The sequence below is a fragment of the Bombina bombina genome, chromosome 1, assembly GCF_027579735.1.
Source record: "Bombina bombina isolate aBomBom1 chromosome 1, aBomBom1.pri, whole genome shotgun sequence".
Taxonomy (NCBI): Eukaryota; Metazoa; Chordata; class Amphibia; order Anura; family Bombinatoridae; genus Bombina; species Bombina bombina.
In genome coordinates this window covers 928,274,506-928,295,134 of record NC_069499.1, presented here as the reverse complement: position 1 = coordinate 928,295,134, position 20,629 = coordinate 928,274,506, and the positions used below count along the sequence as shown (strand labels likewise).

At 39.4% G+C, this 20,629-nt stretch overlaps 1 protein-coding gene across 2 annotated transcripts in view; it reads left to right on the top strand.

The window, feature by feature from the left end:
* Nucleotides 1–3,760, top strand: part of CENPT (centromere protein T) — a 264,213-nt gene extending 260,453 nt beyond the window's left edge. For both annotated transcript variants that reach the window (XM_053698357.1, XM_053698271.1), the window contains one exon: nt 3,465–3,760. In XM_053698357.1, coding sequence (XP_053554332.1) covers nt 3,465–3,588 — 124 coding nt within the window. In that variant the 3' untranslated portion in view covers nt 3,589–3,760. The remainder of the gene's footprint in view (nt 1–3,464) is intronic.
* The last annotated feature ends 16,869 nt before the right edge of the window (nt 3,761–20,629 follow it).

Genomic DNA, 20,629 nt, shown 5'->3' with positions numbered 1-20,629 from the left:
AAGGATTCCCATTCTTTGTTTTCATCCTATAATGGAGCGGCATCAATCACATAATCTGCAACCCAGTGCACCATTAAAGGAAAAGTGGTCACTTTCTGTCCACGCCGTTTTTAATTGCTGATCTCAGTAGCTAGAATACAGGCCAAGATATAGAAATTTCTAAATCTTGACACGGAATTCAATTCTAAATGAAACCAAAGATAAAACAATGTTTTGGTGCATATAAACTATAATTTAAAAAAAAAAAGATATCTCTATTGCTGGACACCTCCAAAATAGTTAAAATCTGTTGTGTTTTTTTCCAATATAGAATCATCCATTTAAAAAAAAAAAAAAAATGTTTTAATGTCTTAACTTGCATTTGTCTCTACTCAATGTGGTAGGGTTTGAAATATATTAAAGTATATGAATTTACTTTTATTTTGTTGTAGAACATGCAAAAATATTTTAAAAGATTACAAACGATTTAACAAACATTGAAATATGCACAAACTGTAAATAAATGTTTACACAGTAAGGGCCTGATGTTCAAAAGCTCTCTCCACTCAGGTGAGACAATCTAAAATGATCCTCCAGCACTGAGAGATCCCTAGTGAAATTTTCAAAAGGCAGATTTTGCTATAGTTCTTCATGTGAAGGAAAGACGAAGCCCAGTGCAATATAGCATTGCATGACATGACAGTTCTGCTGCATTTACACTTTGTGATTTGCATTCTATATAACTTTACACTTCAGATTACATTTTATTACATTTAAACCTTTGCACTTTCTATTTTGTAGCATTATGATTATACAAATTCTGATTATGGTTTCACAGTTTCTGTGTTACTTACAAATTAGGATCATACTTTGTATATTTTTGTGTACTTTTTACAAATAACTTTGGGCTTTTTTTATTTAAAATAAAACTGGAAAAAATGTCAGCTTCAGTTTCCCAGAGAGCTTCATTATTTTCTATGGGCCAGATAATCAAACATTATTTAGTTTGGAGAGACATTATCATGCAGACTTCACAAGGTTTGAGCTCACTGAATTTTTTAAGAATAAGGACAGAGCCTGGAAGTTCCTGAGAGATGCCTTCCATAGAAAGCAATGAAGCTCTCTGGGGCACAAAATTTCACATAAGAGAGAGAAGGTAACTGAAAACATCCAAGGCTGATGTAAAGACTCAGTTTGCATGAATTGCAAATTAAATTGAAATGTTTTCACTACAGTTTAACTTGCTTTTGTCTATATTTTAGTATATATTACTTTCCTGTTAGTTAAAAAAAGTGTATTGTAAATTTTGAGCAAACGTCACCTGCATACAGCTGGCAAGATCAATCAGTGTAAAGTATACTATTACAATGAATGGAAACCAGCAATGTCCAGATAATAGTGCACATGCAAACAAGAGCTCACTGCCAGCTTTCCATTAAATCCACCAAACAATATGTCCACAGCACTTACTCAATAATCACTTTTTATTAAGGAATGGTATCCAAAATACAGGAAAGCAGTGTTTCAGGTAGTGTACCCTTAGTCATGCCATACATCACTATTCACAAAGTTTCAATTTATAGCAACATAAGCTACATAATCACAATGCAACAACATCTGATTATGATTAATTACTTCAATGTTAAAAACACAGGTTAATCTATACCTTCTAGTGGTTAACCAGAGGTTACATACTTCATAGTTTATACCTCATTTTACCTCTAGGGAGCATTACAACCTAACACCATACACTGAGAAAAATATTTTATTTATTTTTATTTATTCATTTTTATTATCATTATTTAGCAGCATGGTACAAAAGGATGTCATTGTTGATACAAAAGTTTAAACAGAAACAAAAGAGGGAGAAACCATCAGTCTCCAAAAGAAAGGAGATCGAACTCCCCGTATAGTAAAATGAAATAGTAGAGCTAGACTGTCCGTGATAAGTCCATTTGAAAACAGCAGCCCCACTCCATATAAATGCATGGTGATTGACAATGACACCAATGTACAAAACATAACTCAAACAACAATAAAACTATGCAGAAATTTCTTAATTTAAGACCACTTTGTATATATTCTACACATCTAGTGGTATCCCTCGACTTTGTATTTAACTATCAACCTTTGAGAGAAGTGCTAAACTAAAGAGGTCATTATTATAGTATCAGGCAGGGGTAGGACCACGTCAGCCATACCCCTCTAAGATAACACTAGGCCTGTCATTCCTCCTAGGTCACTCCTGTAACTTGTGTAAAGCTCCCCCTTCTATCCTCAGATCATTTTGGATTTCATCCCAGATGAATTTTAAATCATGGAAGAATCCTAACCTATTCGATTTAAGGAAACCGTATTCTTCCATTCTCAAGATATCTGTCATGTGAGAGTGCCAGTCCTTTAGGGTCGAGAAAAATATTTTTTATATAAATACATCATCATCTTTCATTCCATATGGTTTCATAGACTTTAATGTAGATATCGAATATAATTATCTTCTCTTTAATAGTAATTCCCTGTTAGGAAAGGTATGTAACCTTTAGTTAACCAGTAGATCTGTGTTTTTAACATTAAAGTAATTAATCATAGTCAGATGTTGTTGCATTATGATTATGAAGCCTAGGTTGCTATAAATTGAGACTTTGTGAATAGTGAAGTATGGCATGACTAAGGGTACACAACACAAACTTTTCTTTCCTGTTTTCTGGATCACATTCCTTAATATAAAAGTGAATACTGAGTAAGTGCTGTGGAGATTAATCAATGATGCAACCTTGTTTAAAATGCTTACATCATTTCACAGGAATTGTGAGAGAGCTTCAGACATGCCCTAAAAACTCCCCTGTTTAACCCTGGGAAATTCACTGTTTCTCCCTCTTTCTGAAACTCTCTGTTTTAGTTCACAATGGAGCAAATAGAAAGTGCAATGTAATTTGTAACAGATACACAGAAATATAGAAAGTATAATCCAATACTAGATATTAGAGTAGCAGAAACATTTAAAACATAATCGGAATTTGTAAAGTCACTGCTAGATCTAAATGTATTTAAATATAAAAGAGAGAGGGTAAAGCTTAAATGCAATAATACTGAAAGGACCCAATGTAACTTGTAGAGTAATATAAAATACAATGCACAAAGTGTAACATAACTGTCATATCACGCAGTGCTATATTGCACTGGACTTGTCTCGCCTTCAGATACAGAAATGATAGATCTTGCAGTGCTGGAGAGTCCCACCCTCTTTCTTTTGAGCATTCAGTGAGTTTGGCCCCTAGAATTTCTCTCCAAGTTGGAGAATCTTTGATCATCAAGTCCTAAGCAAACAGAAGTGGCACCCTCATGTGGTGGCAGAGATTCCAAACCTACACTGATACATGTGTGAATGTTATATGTGTGTGTTTTTTGTGGTTGTTTTTGTTTGTTTTTTAATAGATAAAAATTGTGATTAGTTCTGTAATGTCTCATTTTGTCTCCTATTTTAGGCAAGGCCTGGTGACAGATGCAATGCCTCTGAATGTTCTTATTGAACGGCACCTACCTATGGAATATAGAAAACTCCTCATTCCCTGTGCTATGAGTGGAAACAAGGTGTATCCAAAGATATAGCATCTGAAGAGTACATTTCTTTGATAAATTATTTTAAATACATTGTGTCTTTTGTATTATATTGTAAGTAAAATATGCACTTTTCTTGGTTAAAAAAAATAAAAATATATTTGTAAGTAAAATATGCACTTTTCTTAATTAAAAAATAAAATATACAAATATTGATGTATCATATATGTGTAAATTATTTTATTATTATACTTTATTTATGAAGCGCTGTCCATGGATACAATTCATTTAAATAAAACAATACAAGACTTGTAAGAGACAGGACAAAATTTACAAACACATACAGGAGGGATTGAGGGCCCTATTCTCGTGGGAACTTACAATCTAGAAGGGTAGGAGGTTGAGAAACAGGAGGTGAGGACTGCAAGATTGGGAAAGATGTTAATGCAGAGTTAGATGAGGGAAATGTTAGGTAAGTGAAATTAATTTATTATTGGGTGGTAGGCTTCTCTGAACAGAAAAGTCTTCAGGGAACATTTAAAGGAAGAAAGATTAGGGCAAAGCCTGACAGCACGAGGGAGAGTGTTCCAAAGCGTAGGTGCTGGACGACAGAAGTCCTGCAGTCTAGCATGAGAGGAGGTGATAGTTGCGGATGCAAGGGGCAGGTCATTGTTGGATCTTGGTGGACGGGCTGGAGTATGCTTGTTGATTAGAGAGGATAGGTAGAGGGGAGCGGCGTTGGTGAGAGCTTTGTATGTAAGGGTGAGAACTTTGAATTTAATTCTGCTGTGAATGGGGAGCCAATGAAGGGACTCGCAGAGAGGTGCAGCAGATACAGATCAACGGGAAAGGTGGATCAGCCCGACAGAGGCATTTAGAATGGATTGAAGGGGGGAGAGGCGAGAAAGAGGAAGGCCAGCGAGTAGGTTATTGCAGTAGTCAAGTCGGGATATATATATATATATATATAGACCCATATCTATTACAAATTGGGTAGCAAGCCAGTTTGATTGTATTTAATTTACAATCTGAAATAAAATAGCATGAACAGCATTGTATATATATCCAACCATGAGCACTTGTATGAGCATCTGCCATTTTGGGATTAATTTAATTGAAATAGATTGGTATTGAACACTTGTCATATTACATAATTATATAACAGAAATACAACATTTGTATCAGGGGTTGGGATTAATTTTATGGTATTAGTGCATCTAAATAAAATAAGCTGGTTAAGAACATGCACATAGAAACCTGCAAAGAAATTGGTCATTTGTTCTAATTGCATTTTTCAATTGCAGATAAATAGCATGTGTAAACTAATCATTTGTTTGCTGACTACAAATATACAGACCCACAAAAAATGGGAATCAATATAGTCTGGATCTTTTTAGAATGATTTAGAAATCTGATTTTTGTATACATTTTTATTAATTTTAAGAGCTATTGGTATTTAAACCTGTAGATCTACAATATATATATATCCTGGGAACAGTGAGCACACATCACCCACATCCCCTTACCATACATTTAGAACATGTGATATAGAATAAACAGCTCCCTGCTCTTTTTCACTCTCTGGATCACAAGAACCCACTGAAAAGAGTGGTTTCTATCTCCTGCTACTTTGGACTTTGAAGCCAGGGGGCACTTTTTGATGCCATCTGTGATTTCCCTTGAAATCACCAGAGTTTTTCTCTCCTTTATATTCTAGTTTGATGCTCAGCTTCTACACGTCTCCTGCCAGATTTTTCTTCACACCCAGTGCATTTATCTGTATAGATTCAAGCTCCCACACACCAAGCTACACACTGCTCTTCAGAGTATCACTGAAACGTCCATGCTCTACATGCTTTCCTCAGTGGCAGGGCAGGAGGAGATAAGTCAGGCAGCTCACTTGTTTCTGTTCGCTACATAATTCCTGCAAGTTTATGTTTACATAAAAAATAAATAAGTAAACAATGTTTATTTACACTTATACTTCACATAAGAGGGGCTGAAATGTTCATGTATGAGGAAGTCTTCTCCTTATGCCAAACCAGATAGGAGGCTCACAATGAAGAGATCAGAAGCTTGCCTAGATGATGAGAAAGTCACCACAAAATAGTATTGAAAGTTAAAGTGTATGTAAAGTCAATGATAGCAGACAATCTCAAATGCTTTATCTATAAAAATTAGCTTAAGTTTTAGTCATCGTTTTTTTTAAAGCAGCAAACACAGTAGTATCCAGCACAGGAACCCAGGAGGCAGGAGAGACCAAGTGCAAGTAACTGCCAACTTACTAAAAGCAATATAAAAAAACAGACAAGATGGTTTCCTTGCAAAAAATCCTCAATTTATTGTTACAAAAGGAACAGGAACAAACAGTCACGACGTTTCGGGGCAATGCCCCTTAATCATGTGATAAACACAATCATTACACACCTGGATTATATAGGCAAGTACCTGGGAGTTTAACCCTTACATTCTCAAAACCATCAATAATGTGAGTATGGCGCCCTCTTGTGTACCAGTGTGTGTAAAAGAGAATTAAAAACAACTGTTTAGGGGGGGCGGAGTCGGCCGCAACGATGACAGTTGCTTAAGCCCAGAGCTCCTTGCTGAGAGCCGCAAAACACCGGACCTACAGTAGGTTCATCCGAACCTATTACTACTTAACTAGATGGAATAGATCTGGGAATCTTCAGGGAACACTCCGGTGTCACTCCGGAGATTAAAGGACAAAAAATAAGCACTTTAACTCACTTTTACAGATTTGTGAAAGCACAGTCCGGCGGCCATCTTGGAAATCGAGTGGCGCAGCATTTACAGGAGATCCTCTAATCCGCACAGAATAGACCTAGCTGGGGTAAGTCCTATGCCCAAGAAAACTTTAAAAAAGTGTAAGGAAAGGTCGGAGGAATGTTGGGGACTGTGAACTAAATTACTGGAAGGAGACAGCCTAGTACAGTGAATGCCTGATTACCACAAGCAACTAGACACAGTGCTGGAGTTTTTCTGCTCTCCCCATTGTCTTTTTTCACCCACTAAAAGAAACCAGAAACTTTAGCACAAGCAAAACCCTGTGCAATAATAACAGTTTTTTACAATACTAGAGAAGGGAAACATTTGTAATCAACCATATATCACAAACTGCCATATCATGACTACTAAGAGAAATGTTAAACCGGTTAAAACAATTAAACCACAACAAACTAAAGGACATTCAGTCACCTCATTCTTTAGCCCATCAGAGAGGAAGGAATTGGAAAGCCTTAAAACAACTGTGGTATCCCCGCACCTCACAGCCCCTTCACAAGATTCCCCAGAAGCATCGAATGAGGAGCATACTCAGATACCCACACATATCCTCTCCTCTCTGGCTTCTACACAGGACATTGCTAAAATAGTAAGAACATGTATCAGAGAAGAGCTGATGGAACTAAAGCAAGATTTACATACTGTAGGCTTTAGGGTGGAAGCTCTAGAAGATAACCAAGAAATGATTAAAACAGAGGTGACAACCATACAAGAAACAATTGAACAGCAAGCAGAACAGATAGTGGCGCTGCAGGATAAAATGGAGGACATGGAAAATAGGAATAGACGGAAAAACATAAGAATAAGAGGTGCCCCAGAATCAGTTCTCCCCAAGGACCTCCCAGTGTATCTACCAGCTTTATTTCAACATTTGTTAGATGACCCTAATGCAGCTACCATACAATGGGTGAGGGCACATAGGGCGTTAAGGCCCAAACCACCTGATACAGCGCCCCCTAGAGACATCATCATCAAATTCAAAAATTTCCAGGAAAAGGAAAACCTTATGGCAGCGTCGAGGAAAAAACAACCCGTCAGGTTTCGCGGTGTTGTCTTACAATTCTACGCAGATCTGGCAGTCCGTACTCTACAACGTAGAAAAGAACTTTCTCCAGTCACAACTATCCTTAGAAATAAGAGGATCCCGTATAGATGGGGATTTCCATTTCAACTCATGGTTATTCATAATAACAGATGGGTCCACTGTGCAAGCCCACAAGAAATACCACAGTTTTGTAAATTATTGGACTTAGATCCTCCCCCTATACCATCCACTCAACAGGAATGCCCGTCGGAGAGTGCAAAATCTCAAGCGCAGAAGAAAAAAGAAACATGGAACACTATTCAACCAAAAAAAAAAGGTAGACTCTCACAAGCACAGAAATCTACTGCTTCACCCTCACAGCAAAGGGAGTCGGGGTCCCCAGCCTCTTCCAAGGATGAAGAGGACTCAGAACCAGAATCTCTGTGAATATGACTGTTCGGATTCGTGAGTAAAGTTATTTTATGTGTGCTATAATTCCATGACTCTGTTTATCGCCTTAAGGCGAAGATTTCTATAATTTTATAGAGACACTTTGTTTCAGGACTAACTCAAGGACATTCCTGTTGGCCACCTAGGTGGCACAATTTAAGTTCTCTGGTGTTACTTAATTATAGTAATTATGATAAGAATACTCGCGGTTTCTCTAGGATACCCCTGAGTTTGTGTTATTAGAAAATTGATGCTAATTATTAGATGTTTACTGTTAAGACATGTGTTTTTATTTATACTTGTATTTTTTTTTAATTACGTTTTCAATGCAGGTCCCATTTTTTCATATTTCATGTACATTCAAAGGAAAGCAGGTTATTGGTATTTACAAGATTTCAATTCTGGTAGGATTTCAGATGACAGGTATGATGTTAGACATATGTTACTATGACACACACACTACAAATAATCTCACAAAATGTTAGGGGATTTAATTCACCTAACAAGCGCTCAATGGCATTGCTTGACTTATCTAGGAGAAAAGCAGATATTTTGTTTCTACAGGAGACACATTTCAAAAGGCACAAAGAACCTAAATATCTAGGCTCCCACTTTACCCAACACTACCACAGTTCTGATCTACAAAAAAAAAGGGGGGTTAGCATTTTATTCCATAGGAACACAGCCTTCCATCACATACAAACCACCAAAGATACTGAAGGACGGTTTCTGGGAGTCTTTGGACTTCTATATGGAACCCCAGTCTCATTAATTAACATCTATGCCCCAAATGTTCAACACATCCCATTTTTTCGTAAAATGTTTCAGAAACTAGTAGACATGGCCAAAGGTATTGTCATCCTGGGGGGAGACTTTAACTTCCCTCTCCAACCACTAAAAGATAGTTCAAATATCAACGTCTGCGTTTCTAAGAAAACCGCACAATTTTTGTGGAAAAATATAAGGGAACACAATCTTTATGACTCCTGGAGATATTTCCATGAGGACAAGATCGATTACACATTCTTCTCAGCCCCCACAAAAATGTACAGCAGATTAGATTATTTTTTTGTAAACCAAGTAGGTCTCCCTCACCTTTCAAACTCCCAGATCAAAGCCACCACATGGTCTGATCACTCTGCTGTATTACTCTCTCTAAACTGGCCCAACTCCAGGAATTCTGAATTCATATGGAAGTTGGACGATGCAATATTACACAAGACTGAGCACACAGAGGCCTTGACACGCTCCCTGCAAGAATTTTTTACTATCAATAGCACCCCTGATATCGAAATCTCCACTTTGTGGGAAACACATAAGTGCTATATGAGAGGGGAGTTCATAAAAATTAGGGCACAAAATAAGAAAAGAGCCCGCTTAAGATACACCGAATTGGCTGAATCACTATCTAAATTAGACCTACAACACAAGAAAACACCTACCGACCCACAAGTATTACAAGATTTAATGCGCACTAGAAATCAATTGAAATCTCTCCTAGCCCAAGAACAACAAGCTATCACTCATTAAACAAGTTAAACAAAAATTTTTCTATGAAGGTGATAGGGCAGGGAAATTATTGGCCAGAGCTCTTAAAAAGAGAAAACTAAAATCATATATCCACCATTTGATCACCCCTCAAAAACAAAAGGTGCAAACTACCCCGGAGATAGGTGCACAATTCCGGGAATACTACCTTAAATTATATAATATAGCTCCTACCACCGCTAAGCCCATTGAAGACTCAGAGTTAGAACATTACCTACAGAACTGTGTCCTGCCTTCCCTGACTCCCGAACAGAGAGCTGAGTTAGATTCACCCATTACCCATCAAGAAATTATTAGAGGACTTAAGGAAATGAATAAGGGTAAAAGCCCAGGCCCAGACGGCTTTTCAGTGAATTACTATCAATTCTTTAAAGATATTTTGTCCCCTTTTCTTCTCCAACTTTTTAATGAGGTGGGGGAGGGGAATCCATTTTCTAAAAACATGGTTGAGGCTCATATAACAGTACTACCTAAACCTGATAAGCCCCCTACAACCCCATCAAACTTCCGCCCTATCTCCTTAATTAATACAGATATAAAGCTTTACGCTAAGATTATTGCCTCCCGTATTAATAAATTTCTCCCTACACTAATACATGTCAACCAAGCAGGCTTTACTCCCTCCCGGGAAGCTAGGGACAATACAATAAAGCTACTTAACCTTCTCGACTATGTCACAGTTAATGAGATACCTACTATATTTCTATCAATAGATGCCGAAAAGGCTTTCGATAGACTAAATTGGAGGTTCTTAAAGGCAACTTTATATAAATTTGGATTTGGACAAACAATAGTTGAAAAAATATTTGCATTGTATAATTCCCCCTCGGCTAGAATTAGACTAAACGATTCCCTAACTCCCCCAATAACTATTGCCAATGGTACGAGACAGGGCTGCCCTCTCTCGCCTTTGCTGTTTGTTCTGGCAATGGAGATTTTGGCATCCAAAATTAGGCAGAACTCAGAGATAAAAGGAATTGAGGTCCAAGGCAATCACTATAAAATGGCATTATATGCCGATGATGTCATGCTCAAATTAACATCCCCTGCCACCTCCCTTAAGGCGATATCGTCAGAGCTCTCAAACTATAGCAGGTATTCTTACTTCAAAGTTAATGAAACTAAGTCAGAATTCATCAGCTTTTACAACCCCTCTAATTTGGTATATAAGATACAAACAGACTTTGGGTATCATCATAACACTAAATCAATTAAATATTTAGGTGTTCAAATCCCTGAAAACAAATCATTAGTATTTTCATTAAACTATCTCCCACTACTGCAAAAACTTAAAAAGGAACTACATGAGTGGAAACATAAAAGTATATCTTGGATAGGTCGTATAAACTCAATAAAAATGATGGTACTCCCCAAGATACTATACACTTTCCAAGCCCTCCCCATACAACTTCCGGACTCATATATACGCTCTTTACAAAAGACTCTCAACTCCTTTATCTGGTCTGAACATATGATAAGGGTTCCAATGCACACGTTGTATATGCCTAAAGATAGAGGGGGATTAGGGGCCCCAAACATAGCACTCTATAGATTAGCAACACAGCTGGTACGTATCATTGATTGGTGCAAAAATGGGATAAATAAGGAATGGATTGCACTAGAACACTCACTAGCCTCTTTCCCCAATCTTGGTAGTGCCTGCTGGATACCCCCTACCGAACAAACATGTACTACGTCAATATCTTCACTCACAAGGGAAACCTTTAAATCATGGCACTATGTTCTCAAACATTTCCCTTCTATATCATCCGTTCCATCCCCCTTATCCCCAACTATCACTAATCCTGTCTTTCAAATAAAGTACAAAAGTATTGGTACAACCGACAGCACGATCCACACTCTAATTCCATTTAGTAAGGTTTTAAGGGGGCAGTCCCTATGTACAAAAGAAGAGCTACTAGAATTGAATATTGATCATTTCCAACAATGGTATAAGTTTTTCCAACTTCAACACTATATCAACACACACCCTGACAAACAGCAAATTCTTAGAACACGTACACCGTTTGAAAATATATGCTTCTCACAAGTGGCGACTAAGGGCCACCTCTCTATGACCTACCAACAACTATTAAGTTATCACTCACGCAAGCTACCATCATATACAGAGAAGTGGGAGAAAGATTTTAACTCCCCTCTTACAGAAAAGGATTGGCTTACCATAATTAAACACATGAACTCTTCCACCACATCTATGAAATTCAGGGAGACAAACATGAAGTTACTAAGTAGATGGTATTTGACACCACATAGGTTATCCCTGATCTACCCTAACACCCAAGCCTTATGCTGGAGAAATTGCGGCCAGACAGGTACACTGCTTCACGTGTGGTGGCACTGTCCAAAAATACAGGAATTTTGGAGAATGGTGACCTCTGAGATTCGCAAAGCCACACACCATGACATATCCCTAGACCCACAGACGTGTTTATTTCATAAGCCAACCAAGATTAGATGTAGGCTCAGAGCGGTAATACTGAATATGATGCTGAATTGTGCTAAACAGTTAATTCCAAGACGATGGAAAAGTACTGATGTTCCATCTAGAGAGGAATGGATAGACTCCATCACATTAACATTATCCCTAGAGAAATACCACTATGGTTTAGTGAACAAACTGGAGGAATATTATTCTATTGTGTTTCTATGGGAAGAATATTTGAATGCTGTAAAAAAAAAAAAGAAAAGAACTTAGAATGCCTTAATCACCAACCTGTTTAAGAATACCACCTCTGTAAGTTAGCCTAGTTTTGAAGGACTAGAACATTATTGTTAATCTATTGCCTGTGAATTAACTGAGACCTGAATTGCATTACTGTTTTACAACTGTAATTGTTTGATTTCTGTTAATAAAAAATTTTCAAAAAAAAAAAAAAAAAAACAACTGTTTAGAGGCCTAAATCACCTGAGATGTAATCAAATTTACATACTAAATATGAAACTAATGGTATGTATACCAGTAGTGTTAACAAAAGCACAATTAATAAATTTACATATATTAATGTTGAATATAATGGCCCATTATTACTGCTGTAAACTAAATAATCAACAATATAGGCAAGCAACAGACAAAAAAGAAAGAAAATACTTATATAGCTTCAAACACAGCAACTTCAGATTCCACATCAATAAGTCAGATGAAACAGTGATCGTAAGAATCTAAAATACAAAAAAAGCAGTAATTAAATTACATTTAAATGATGAAAAAATAACCACCTGTAAAGTCACTTAATAAAATGGTGTCCAATCTATCTCCCTATTCATTCCCTTAGGTTCCAGGGTGTCAAGCTTAAAAATCCAGAACGTTTCACGCTGTTTGAGTAATAATTCTCTGTTACCACCCCGCCTGGGGTTGCGGATTTCCTCGATAACCTGGAACCTGAGTTGATTTACCTGATGCCCAGCAGATAGAAAATGATGAGCCACAGGGGCTGATTGGACTTTGCACCTAATGTTGCTTTTATGTTCCGTGATAAGATCCCCTATGCGTCTAGTAGATTCCCCCACATAGACATGCCCACAAGGGCATTTGATAAGATAGACAACAAATTTCGTGTTGCAGGTGAAAAAGTCCCTATACATAAATTTAAAACCAGTATGAGGGTGAAGAAAATGGGGACTTTTAATGATGGACCCACAATTACTACAACCTAGACACGGAAAACAACCTAGGTTTTTCTTAGTGATGTAACTCTGCCTTAACACTTTACTGGGGCCTAAATCAGCTTGAACAAGTACATCACGTAAACTCTTAGATCTCTCAAAAGCAGGCATAGGAAATTGCTGAAATTCTTTTATCTCTGTATTGCATCTCTGTAAAATGCCCCAATGGCGACGAAACGTCGTGACTCTGTTTGTTCCTGTTCCTTTTGTAACAATAAATTGAGGATTTTTTGCAAGGAGACCATCTTGTCTGTTTTTTATATCGTTTTTTTTAAATACTTATTTAATTGTAATCGTCTTGCTCGCTTCCTCCGCCCGCCATTTTGGACCGCGTTTATAAGTTTGATTGACACTGTAGTAAACTAATAATCATTCATACCCGTGGCGTCCAGCCCCTTTTGGTATACGTCACTATTTCTTTATGCCCATGCGTCTTTCTCTATGCGAGTGCGTAAACAAACTGCTTTTTTATTTCTAAGTGCTGCGCGTACACGATTTAAGCATGCGCATAAAAAGGCCGCAGCCATAAGCTTCCTGGATTCACTGTGAATATCGCAATTGCACAATAATTGACTAACGCATGCGCAAATTAGGCAGTAAATGTTAAACGCATGCGCACAACAACAAGACATCGTGAACGAGCTTTGCTAATACGTCATAGAGCGGGTGGGACCGCTCTATAAGTTATGAGGAATAAATAAGGGAAGTAATGGATGGGAGGAGCTATAAGCGAAAACGGAGCTAAGTTTCAAAATAAAATATAATGTTATATTTTGCAAATGTTGTGAAAATAATAATGCGTTTTGACTAATACACTTAATATGAAGCAATATTTATTGTCAAAAACTGCAAAATTTACATTCACTTTAATACCTTTTTATAGACCCTTTGTGAAAAAGGCTTAAAAGATGATACCGAAGAATCTACAGTACTAAATTTAGATTACATAGGGTTATTGGATTTCTTTCCTATGGCATGGAGAGTCCACAACGTCATTCCAATTACTTGTGGGATATTCAACTCCGGGCCAGCAGGAGGAGGCACCCCCAGCAAAGCTGTTAAGTGTAACTTCCCTTACCCATAATCCCCAGTCATTCTCTTTGCCTCTGTCAATGGAGGATGTGTGAAGATATTTAATCCTTTTATTGGTACTTTTCCCTGCAAGCAAGGATTGGGGTCTAGCTGTGTCCATGTAAATGTTTTTAATAGGAGTAATGGTAACAAAGATTTATCCCACCTTATAGCCTACCAATGGGTCTTTTAGTGGTCAGACTCAAGCTTTACAGTGTGTGGGAACCAGAGTTACTGATGGGATTCATGTTCTTTAGCATTCGTTATGGGTGAATATTTACTCTCACACAATGGCTATATGGTATGTGCGGGCAACCCCACAATTCATCTCCGCTACTGCATCCTTTATTAATTATTTTTAAGCGTTAAGGATGAATAATATGGTTGCCTGACCTCGCACTGTTATGGGAGAAAGTGACAGGGATACGTTGCCTCACAATAAATCACCGTTTGGAGCAGAGGTTTTGGCGCGCTTGGAATAGATGGCCTTATCAGTGCGGTCTCTTTAACTTAGAGACTTAAACTGCCCAAGTATTGACGTGCACTCTCCTATTATTCTGGATGACTTATAAGCAGTAACTTCCTGTGAAGCTTCTTCTGGCAATCGTATTTGCACGCTAATATAGTAAGCTGTTAAAGGTTTCATTTGAACTGCTTACTTTTTGGCCTCAGAACTATGATGGTGTCGCCATTTTGAGTGTGTACGCGGTCTATGCTTCTAGCCGCAATCTAATCTTTAGCATGCATGCGTCTAATACTCCAGGAGATCTGGTACGAGTTACCCATCTTATGGGTTTATTTCTGGGGCATGTCTTTAATAACTATAGATTGGAACATCTTCTAGTTGTGCCAATCTAATCTGGGGCACTTTAGGTGTGTTTACGTTTTTGTATAGTTTTCTGGGACTTGAGAAAACCTTTTACGATGTTATCAGGGATTTCTTGTCCTGGGCTGCCGCCTAGTGGCAGTTTCTAGTAATTCCCTTCTGCAGATATTTTTCTTTCTTCAGGGAAGAATTTTTTATCTAGTATATTCTGGATATTTATTTTGTCTGCTATATATATTATATATATTCAAGGGATTATATATAGTCCTATATTTAGGGAGTATTGCTTTTCACATATTATCCCTACGCCCTTTTTTCAGTAGCATTTTTTTAGATACATTTTTTAAGCTTTACTTTATTTTTTGCCTGCTGGACAGATTAAGGGTATGTTTGGGGGTTATTTCTTTCTCTTGCATATCCCTTATTTGCTACTGTAAAAGCTTTTCCTGGATTTGTGTTATAAGCAGTATCTCTGCTTATTCCTTGTCTGTTTTTTGCATATTAAATGTAAGGTTTTTCGTATTACTGCCGAAATAGCTTGGTGGTTAAGCTGTTTAATAGCTGAGAGCTATTGGTTTGATTTCCTATATGGTAAGATAAAATAGGGAATTTTTTTTAGAGCTGGGTCTACTTTGCGCTATAGTGTGTAAGTTTGATAGAAGGTTCTGAGTTCAGGTCTCTCTCTTGGTTTCTGCTCTTTAGATTTTCCTATACTTTGTCTGCGATGCATACTATATGTATTTTTTCAGGAGTCATTTCCTTTTTCTCCTTTCGATGGCCTTTCCGATTTGATATCAGAAGAGACTACGATTGAGGAGATACAAGATCAAAGGCCTAGTTTTTGGCTTTACCTTATAAGGGTAAAACTCTGTTTGGGCCTGAGGTGGAAAGGGATCTTTCGTAGCTCAGGACATGAAGAATAGACCTAAGGGTAATTTTCGTTCTTTTCACAATTTTAAGGGACAGAAGTCCTCCTCTTCTTCCAAACCAGAACAATCCAGGTCCACTTGGAAATCCAGCCAGCCTTGGAATAAGATAAAGCTAAACAAGAAGCCTTCCGCTGATTCTAAATCAGCATGAAGGGTTCAGCCCTGATCCGGTTTTGTATCAGATGGGGGGTGGTAGGCTTTCTTTTTTCCGTCAGACTTGTATACGCGATGTCCCAGATCCGTGGGTTGTGGACATAGTGTCCCAGGGTTACAAAATACGATTCAAGTCTTGCCCTCCAAGGGGCAGATTCCTCCTGTCAAACCTATCCTCAAACAAGGTAAAGAGGGAGACCTTCTTAATTTGTGTAGAGGACCTATCCTCCCTGGGAGTTATTGTACCAGTCCCTCTAGAGGAACAAGGTCTAGGATTCTATTCAAATCTAAAAAGGAGGAAACTTTCTGTCCCATCCTAGAGCTAAAGTGTCTCAACAAATTCTTCAGGGTTCCATCCTTCAAGATGGAAACTTTGTTCCATTCTTCCATTGGTTCAGGAAGGTCAGTTCATGACGACCATAGAACCTGAAGGATGCGTATTTACACATTCACAGGGATCATCACCAGTTTCTAAGGTTTGCCTTTTTCTGGACAAACATTTTTAAAAAGGTTCTCTGAGCTCTATTGGCAGTGATCAGATCCCAGGGAATTGCTGTGGCGCCTTATCTAGATGATATCCTGGTTCAGGCGTCATCTTTCAACTAACTAAATCCCATACAGAGATGTTGTTGTCTTCTATGTTCCCACGGGTAAAAAGTGAATCTGGAAAAGAGTTCTCTAGTCCCTACTACAAGAGTGTGTTTCCTAGGAACAATCATAGATTCCTTGTCCATGAAGAATTTCCTGACGGACGTCAGAAAATCCAAACTTCTTGCAAATTGCCTTTCTCTACATTCTGCTTTCATCCAACAGTGGTTTAATGTATGGAGGCGATTGGTCTGATGATGGTTTCCATGGACATCATTCCTTTTGCTCGGTTTAATCTGCGACCGCTGCAGCTTTGCATGCTCAGTCAATGGAATGGAAACCATTCAGATTTATCACAGAGGATAAATCTGAACTCCCTAACAAGAGACTCTCTTTCGTGGTGGATTTCACAAGAACATCTGTCTCGTGGCACTTGCTTCCTGAGACCTTCCTGGGTAACTTTGACTACGAACGCCAGCCTGTCAGGCTGGAGAGCTGTTTGGGGTTCTCTGAAAACTCAGGGCCTGTGCTCTCAGGAAGAGTCTTCTCTTTCCATAAACATATTGGAGTTGAAAGGGATCTTCAATGCCTTGACAGCTTGGCCTCAGTTATCTTTAGTCCGGGTTTATCAGATTCCAGTCGGACAACATCACCTCAGTGGCTTACATCAACCACCAGGGAGGAACTCAGAGTTCTTTGGCCATTAAGGAGGTGACTCGCATTCTGCAGTTGGCGGAAGTTAACAATTGTCTTCTATCTGCCATCCACATTTCAGGAGTGGACAATTTGGAGGTGCATTTTCTGAGCAGACAGGCTTTTCATCCCGGGAGTGGGCTCTCCATCCGGAAGTGTTCTCCAGGATAACCCTTAGGTGGGGGGTTCCGGAGTTGTATCTGATGGCGTCTCGTCAGAACGCCAAGCTTCCAAAGTATGATTCAAGGTCAAGAGATCTTCAGGCCGCCCTGATAGATGCTCTGGCGGTTCCTTGGGATTTCGGTTTCCTCCGTTTGTGCCCCTTCCATGAGTCATTGCTCGTATCAAGCAGGAGAGAGTGTCTGTGATTCTAATAGCTCCTGCCTGACCTTGCAGGATCTGGTTTGCAGATCTGGTGAAGATGTCATCTCTTCCACCTTGGAGGTTACCTCTGAGGAAGGACCTTCTATTTAAGGGTCCATTCCTCCATCCAAATCTGGATTCTCTAAAGCTGACTGCTTGGAGATTGTATGCTTAGTTCTGTCTAGGCATGGTTTTTTGGAAGTGGTCATTGATACTATGCTTCAAGCTCGTATACCTGTTACTCGCATGATCTACTATAAGGTATGGCGTAAATACCTTTTCCATCTTAATATGAGGAGAGTCCACGGCTTCATTCCTTGTGGGAAATACAAAACCTGGCCACCAGGATGAGGCAAAGACACCCCAGCCAAAGGCTTAAATACCACCCCCACTCCCCTCATCCGCCAGTCATTCTTTGCCTTTCGTCACAGGAGGATGGCAGAGAAAATTTTGGAAGATTCAGAGTTGTCTATTATGGAGGGTAGTACTCTCTGGGACTGGAGTTTGAAGTAGTCTTGTCAGCCTCTCAGCGAGAGCATTGACGAATGTTAGGGTCTGGAAGTGCCCCAGCCATTGGGGGTATAAAGGTGCCATTTATATTTTTCTATAGTCGACCTTGAAAGCGCAAGCTATGGAGGACTCAGATACGTTAGAGGGTACTCCCTCTTTACCTAAATATAATACTTGTTTTTATTGTGAAGAGGCTACGGTATACCCGCCTGCTCAATTATGTTCCCCATGCCTTGATAAAGTACTTATATCTAAGAAATCCAAGATGTTTAGTACCACTGAGCCGTCCACCTCTGAGGGGTCTCCGTCCCATGAGGTGCGTTCCCTGCAATCATCTCCTACTACACATGCAGCCTCTCATTACACTGCTAAACCTCCATCGGGAGGGACCCTCTTACCGCCAAACTTTTCTGAACACTTACAAACAGCAGTGTCTGCGGCCTTCAGTGCTTTACCTCGCCCTGCTAAGCGCAAGCAAAAGGTCAAATATTGCTATCCTTCCCAGGGGTCATCTACCAATTTGTTGGATTTATCTGATACTAGATTATCCGCTGATGAAGATGCCTCTGATAGTTCAGAGGAGGCTCTTTCTGGGTCGGAATCTGCTGCCTCTAAACCTCCGGCTGTGTTGGAACCAGACTTAAGGTTTAGGATCGAGCATTTACGCTTTCTGTTAAAAGAAGTGTTAGCTACTTTAGAGGTTCCAGAACCTAAATTACCCGAGGAAACTTCTATCCCTAAGCTTTATAAGGTTTATGAGGACAGGGTGGTGCCACAGACAGATATATTATTAAGAATGAATGGGAGAGACTTGGATCTTCTTTTTCCCCTTCTTTCTTTAAGAAATTGTTCCCGGTTCCGGACTCCCAATTAGAGTTGTGAGGTTCTGTCCCGAAAGTGGATGTAGCTATCTCCACGCTTGCTAAGCGCACTACTATCCCGCTTGAAGATAGTTTGTCGTTCAAGGAGCCCATGGATAAGAAGCTATAAACTATTAAGAAATGTTTCGGCACACGGGGTACTTGTTTTAACCTGCAGTGGCGGTTGCTGCGGTAGCTGGAGTCACTACCTACTGGAGATGATCGAGGTGGAAACTCCCCTCGACGAGATCCAGGAAAGAATTAAGGCCCTGAGGGTAGCTAATTCCTTCATCTGTAACGCAAACATGCAGATTCTCCTGAATGCCAAGACATCAGGTTTTTCTGTTCTAGCCCATAGGGCTCTCTGGCTGATGTCCTGGTCTGCGGATATGACTTCAAAATCCAGATTGCTTTCCCTTCCATTTAAGGGGAAGATTCTTTTTGGTCCAGGCCTGGACTCCATCATATACACGGTCACTGGGGGCAAGGGTGCCTTTCTAACGCATTATGAGAAGAATAAACCTAAAGGACAGGGTCCTAATTTTCGTCTCTTTCGTTCGGATAAATCCCAAAGCCAGCAGCCCTCTGCGAAGCCTGATCAGTCCAAGGGAACTTGGAAACCATCTCAATCTTGGAATAAATCCAAGCAGAACTAGAAGCCTGCTGAAACAAAATCGTCATGAAGGGGCGGCCCCCGATCCGGCGTTGAATCGTGTTGGGGGCAGACTATCTCTCTTTGTGTAAGGCTTGGTTGGGGGACGTGCAAGACCCTTGGGTTATAGAGGTCATCGCTCAGGGTTACAGGATAGGTTTCAAATCTCATCCACCCAGGGGCAGATTCCTCTTATCAAACCTGTCTTCAAGACCAGAAAAACGAGAAGCTTTTCTAGGGTGTGTTAGGGATCTCTCCTCCCTGGGAGTAATTATGCCAGTACCTCTTTTAGAGAGAGGTCTAGGGTATTACTCAAACCTTTTTGTGGTCCCAAAGAAGGAGGGTACGTTTCGCACGATTCTAGTCCTAAAGTGCTTAAATAAGTTTCTGTCTGCCCCATTGTTCAAGATGGAGACGATAAGGTTGATTCTGCCCTTAGTTCAAGAGGGACAGTTCATGACTACAATAGACTTGAAGGATGCTTACCTACATGTGCCAATACACAAGAATCACTTCGTTCTTAAGATTTGGTTTTCTGGACCAGCAATTGCAGTTTGTGGCTCTTCCATTTGGTCTGGTTACTGCTCCAAGAGTCTTTATGAAGGGGGCTCTGCTTGCGGTGGCGAGGTCCAGAGGTATTGCAGTAGCACCATACTTGGACGACATCCTGGTTCCAGGCTCTGTCCTGCCGACTGGCAGAAGACCGTTCAAGAGCTCTTGTCTTTCTTCTTCAATCTCATGGATAGAAGATAAACTTAGGAAAGAGTTCTCTGGTTCCCAATACCAGGGTGGAATTCCTGGGCACAAGAATTAATTCTATATCCATGAGGATATTCCTTACAGACCAGAGACATTGCAAAATTACTTCCAATTGTCTTGCCCTCCAGACCTCCTCAAGGCCATCTGTGGCCCGGTGTATGGAGGTGATTAGGCTCATGG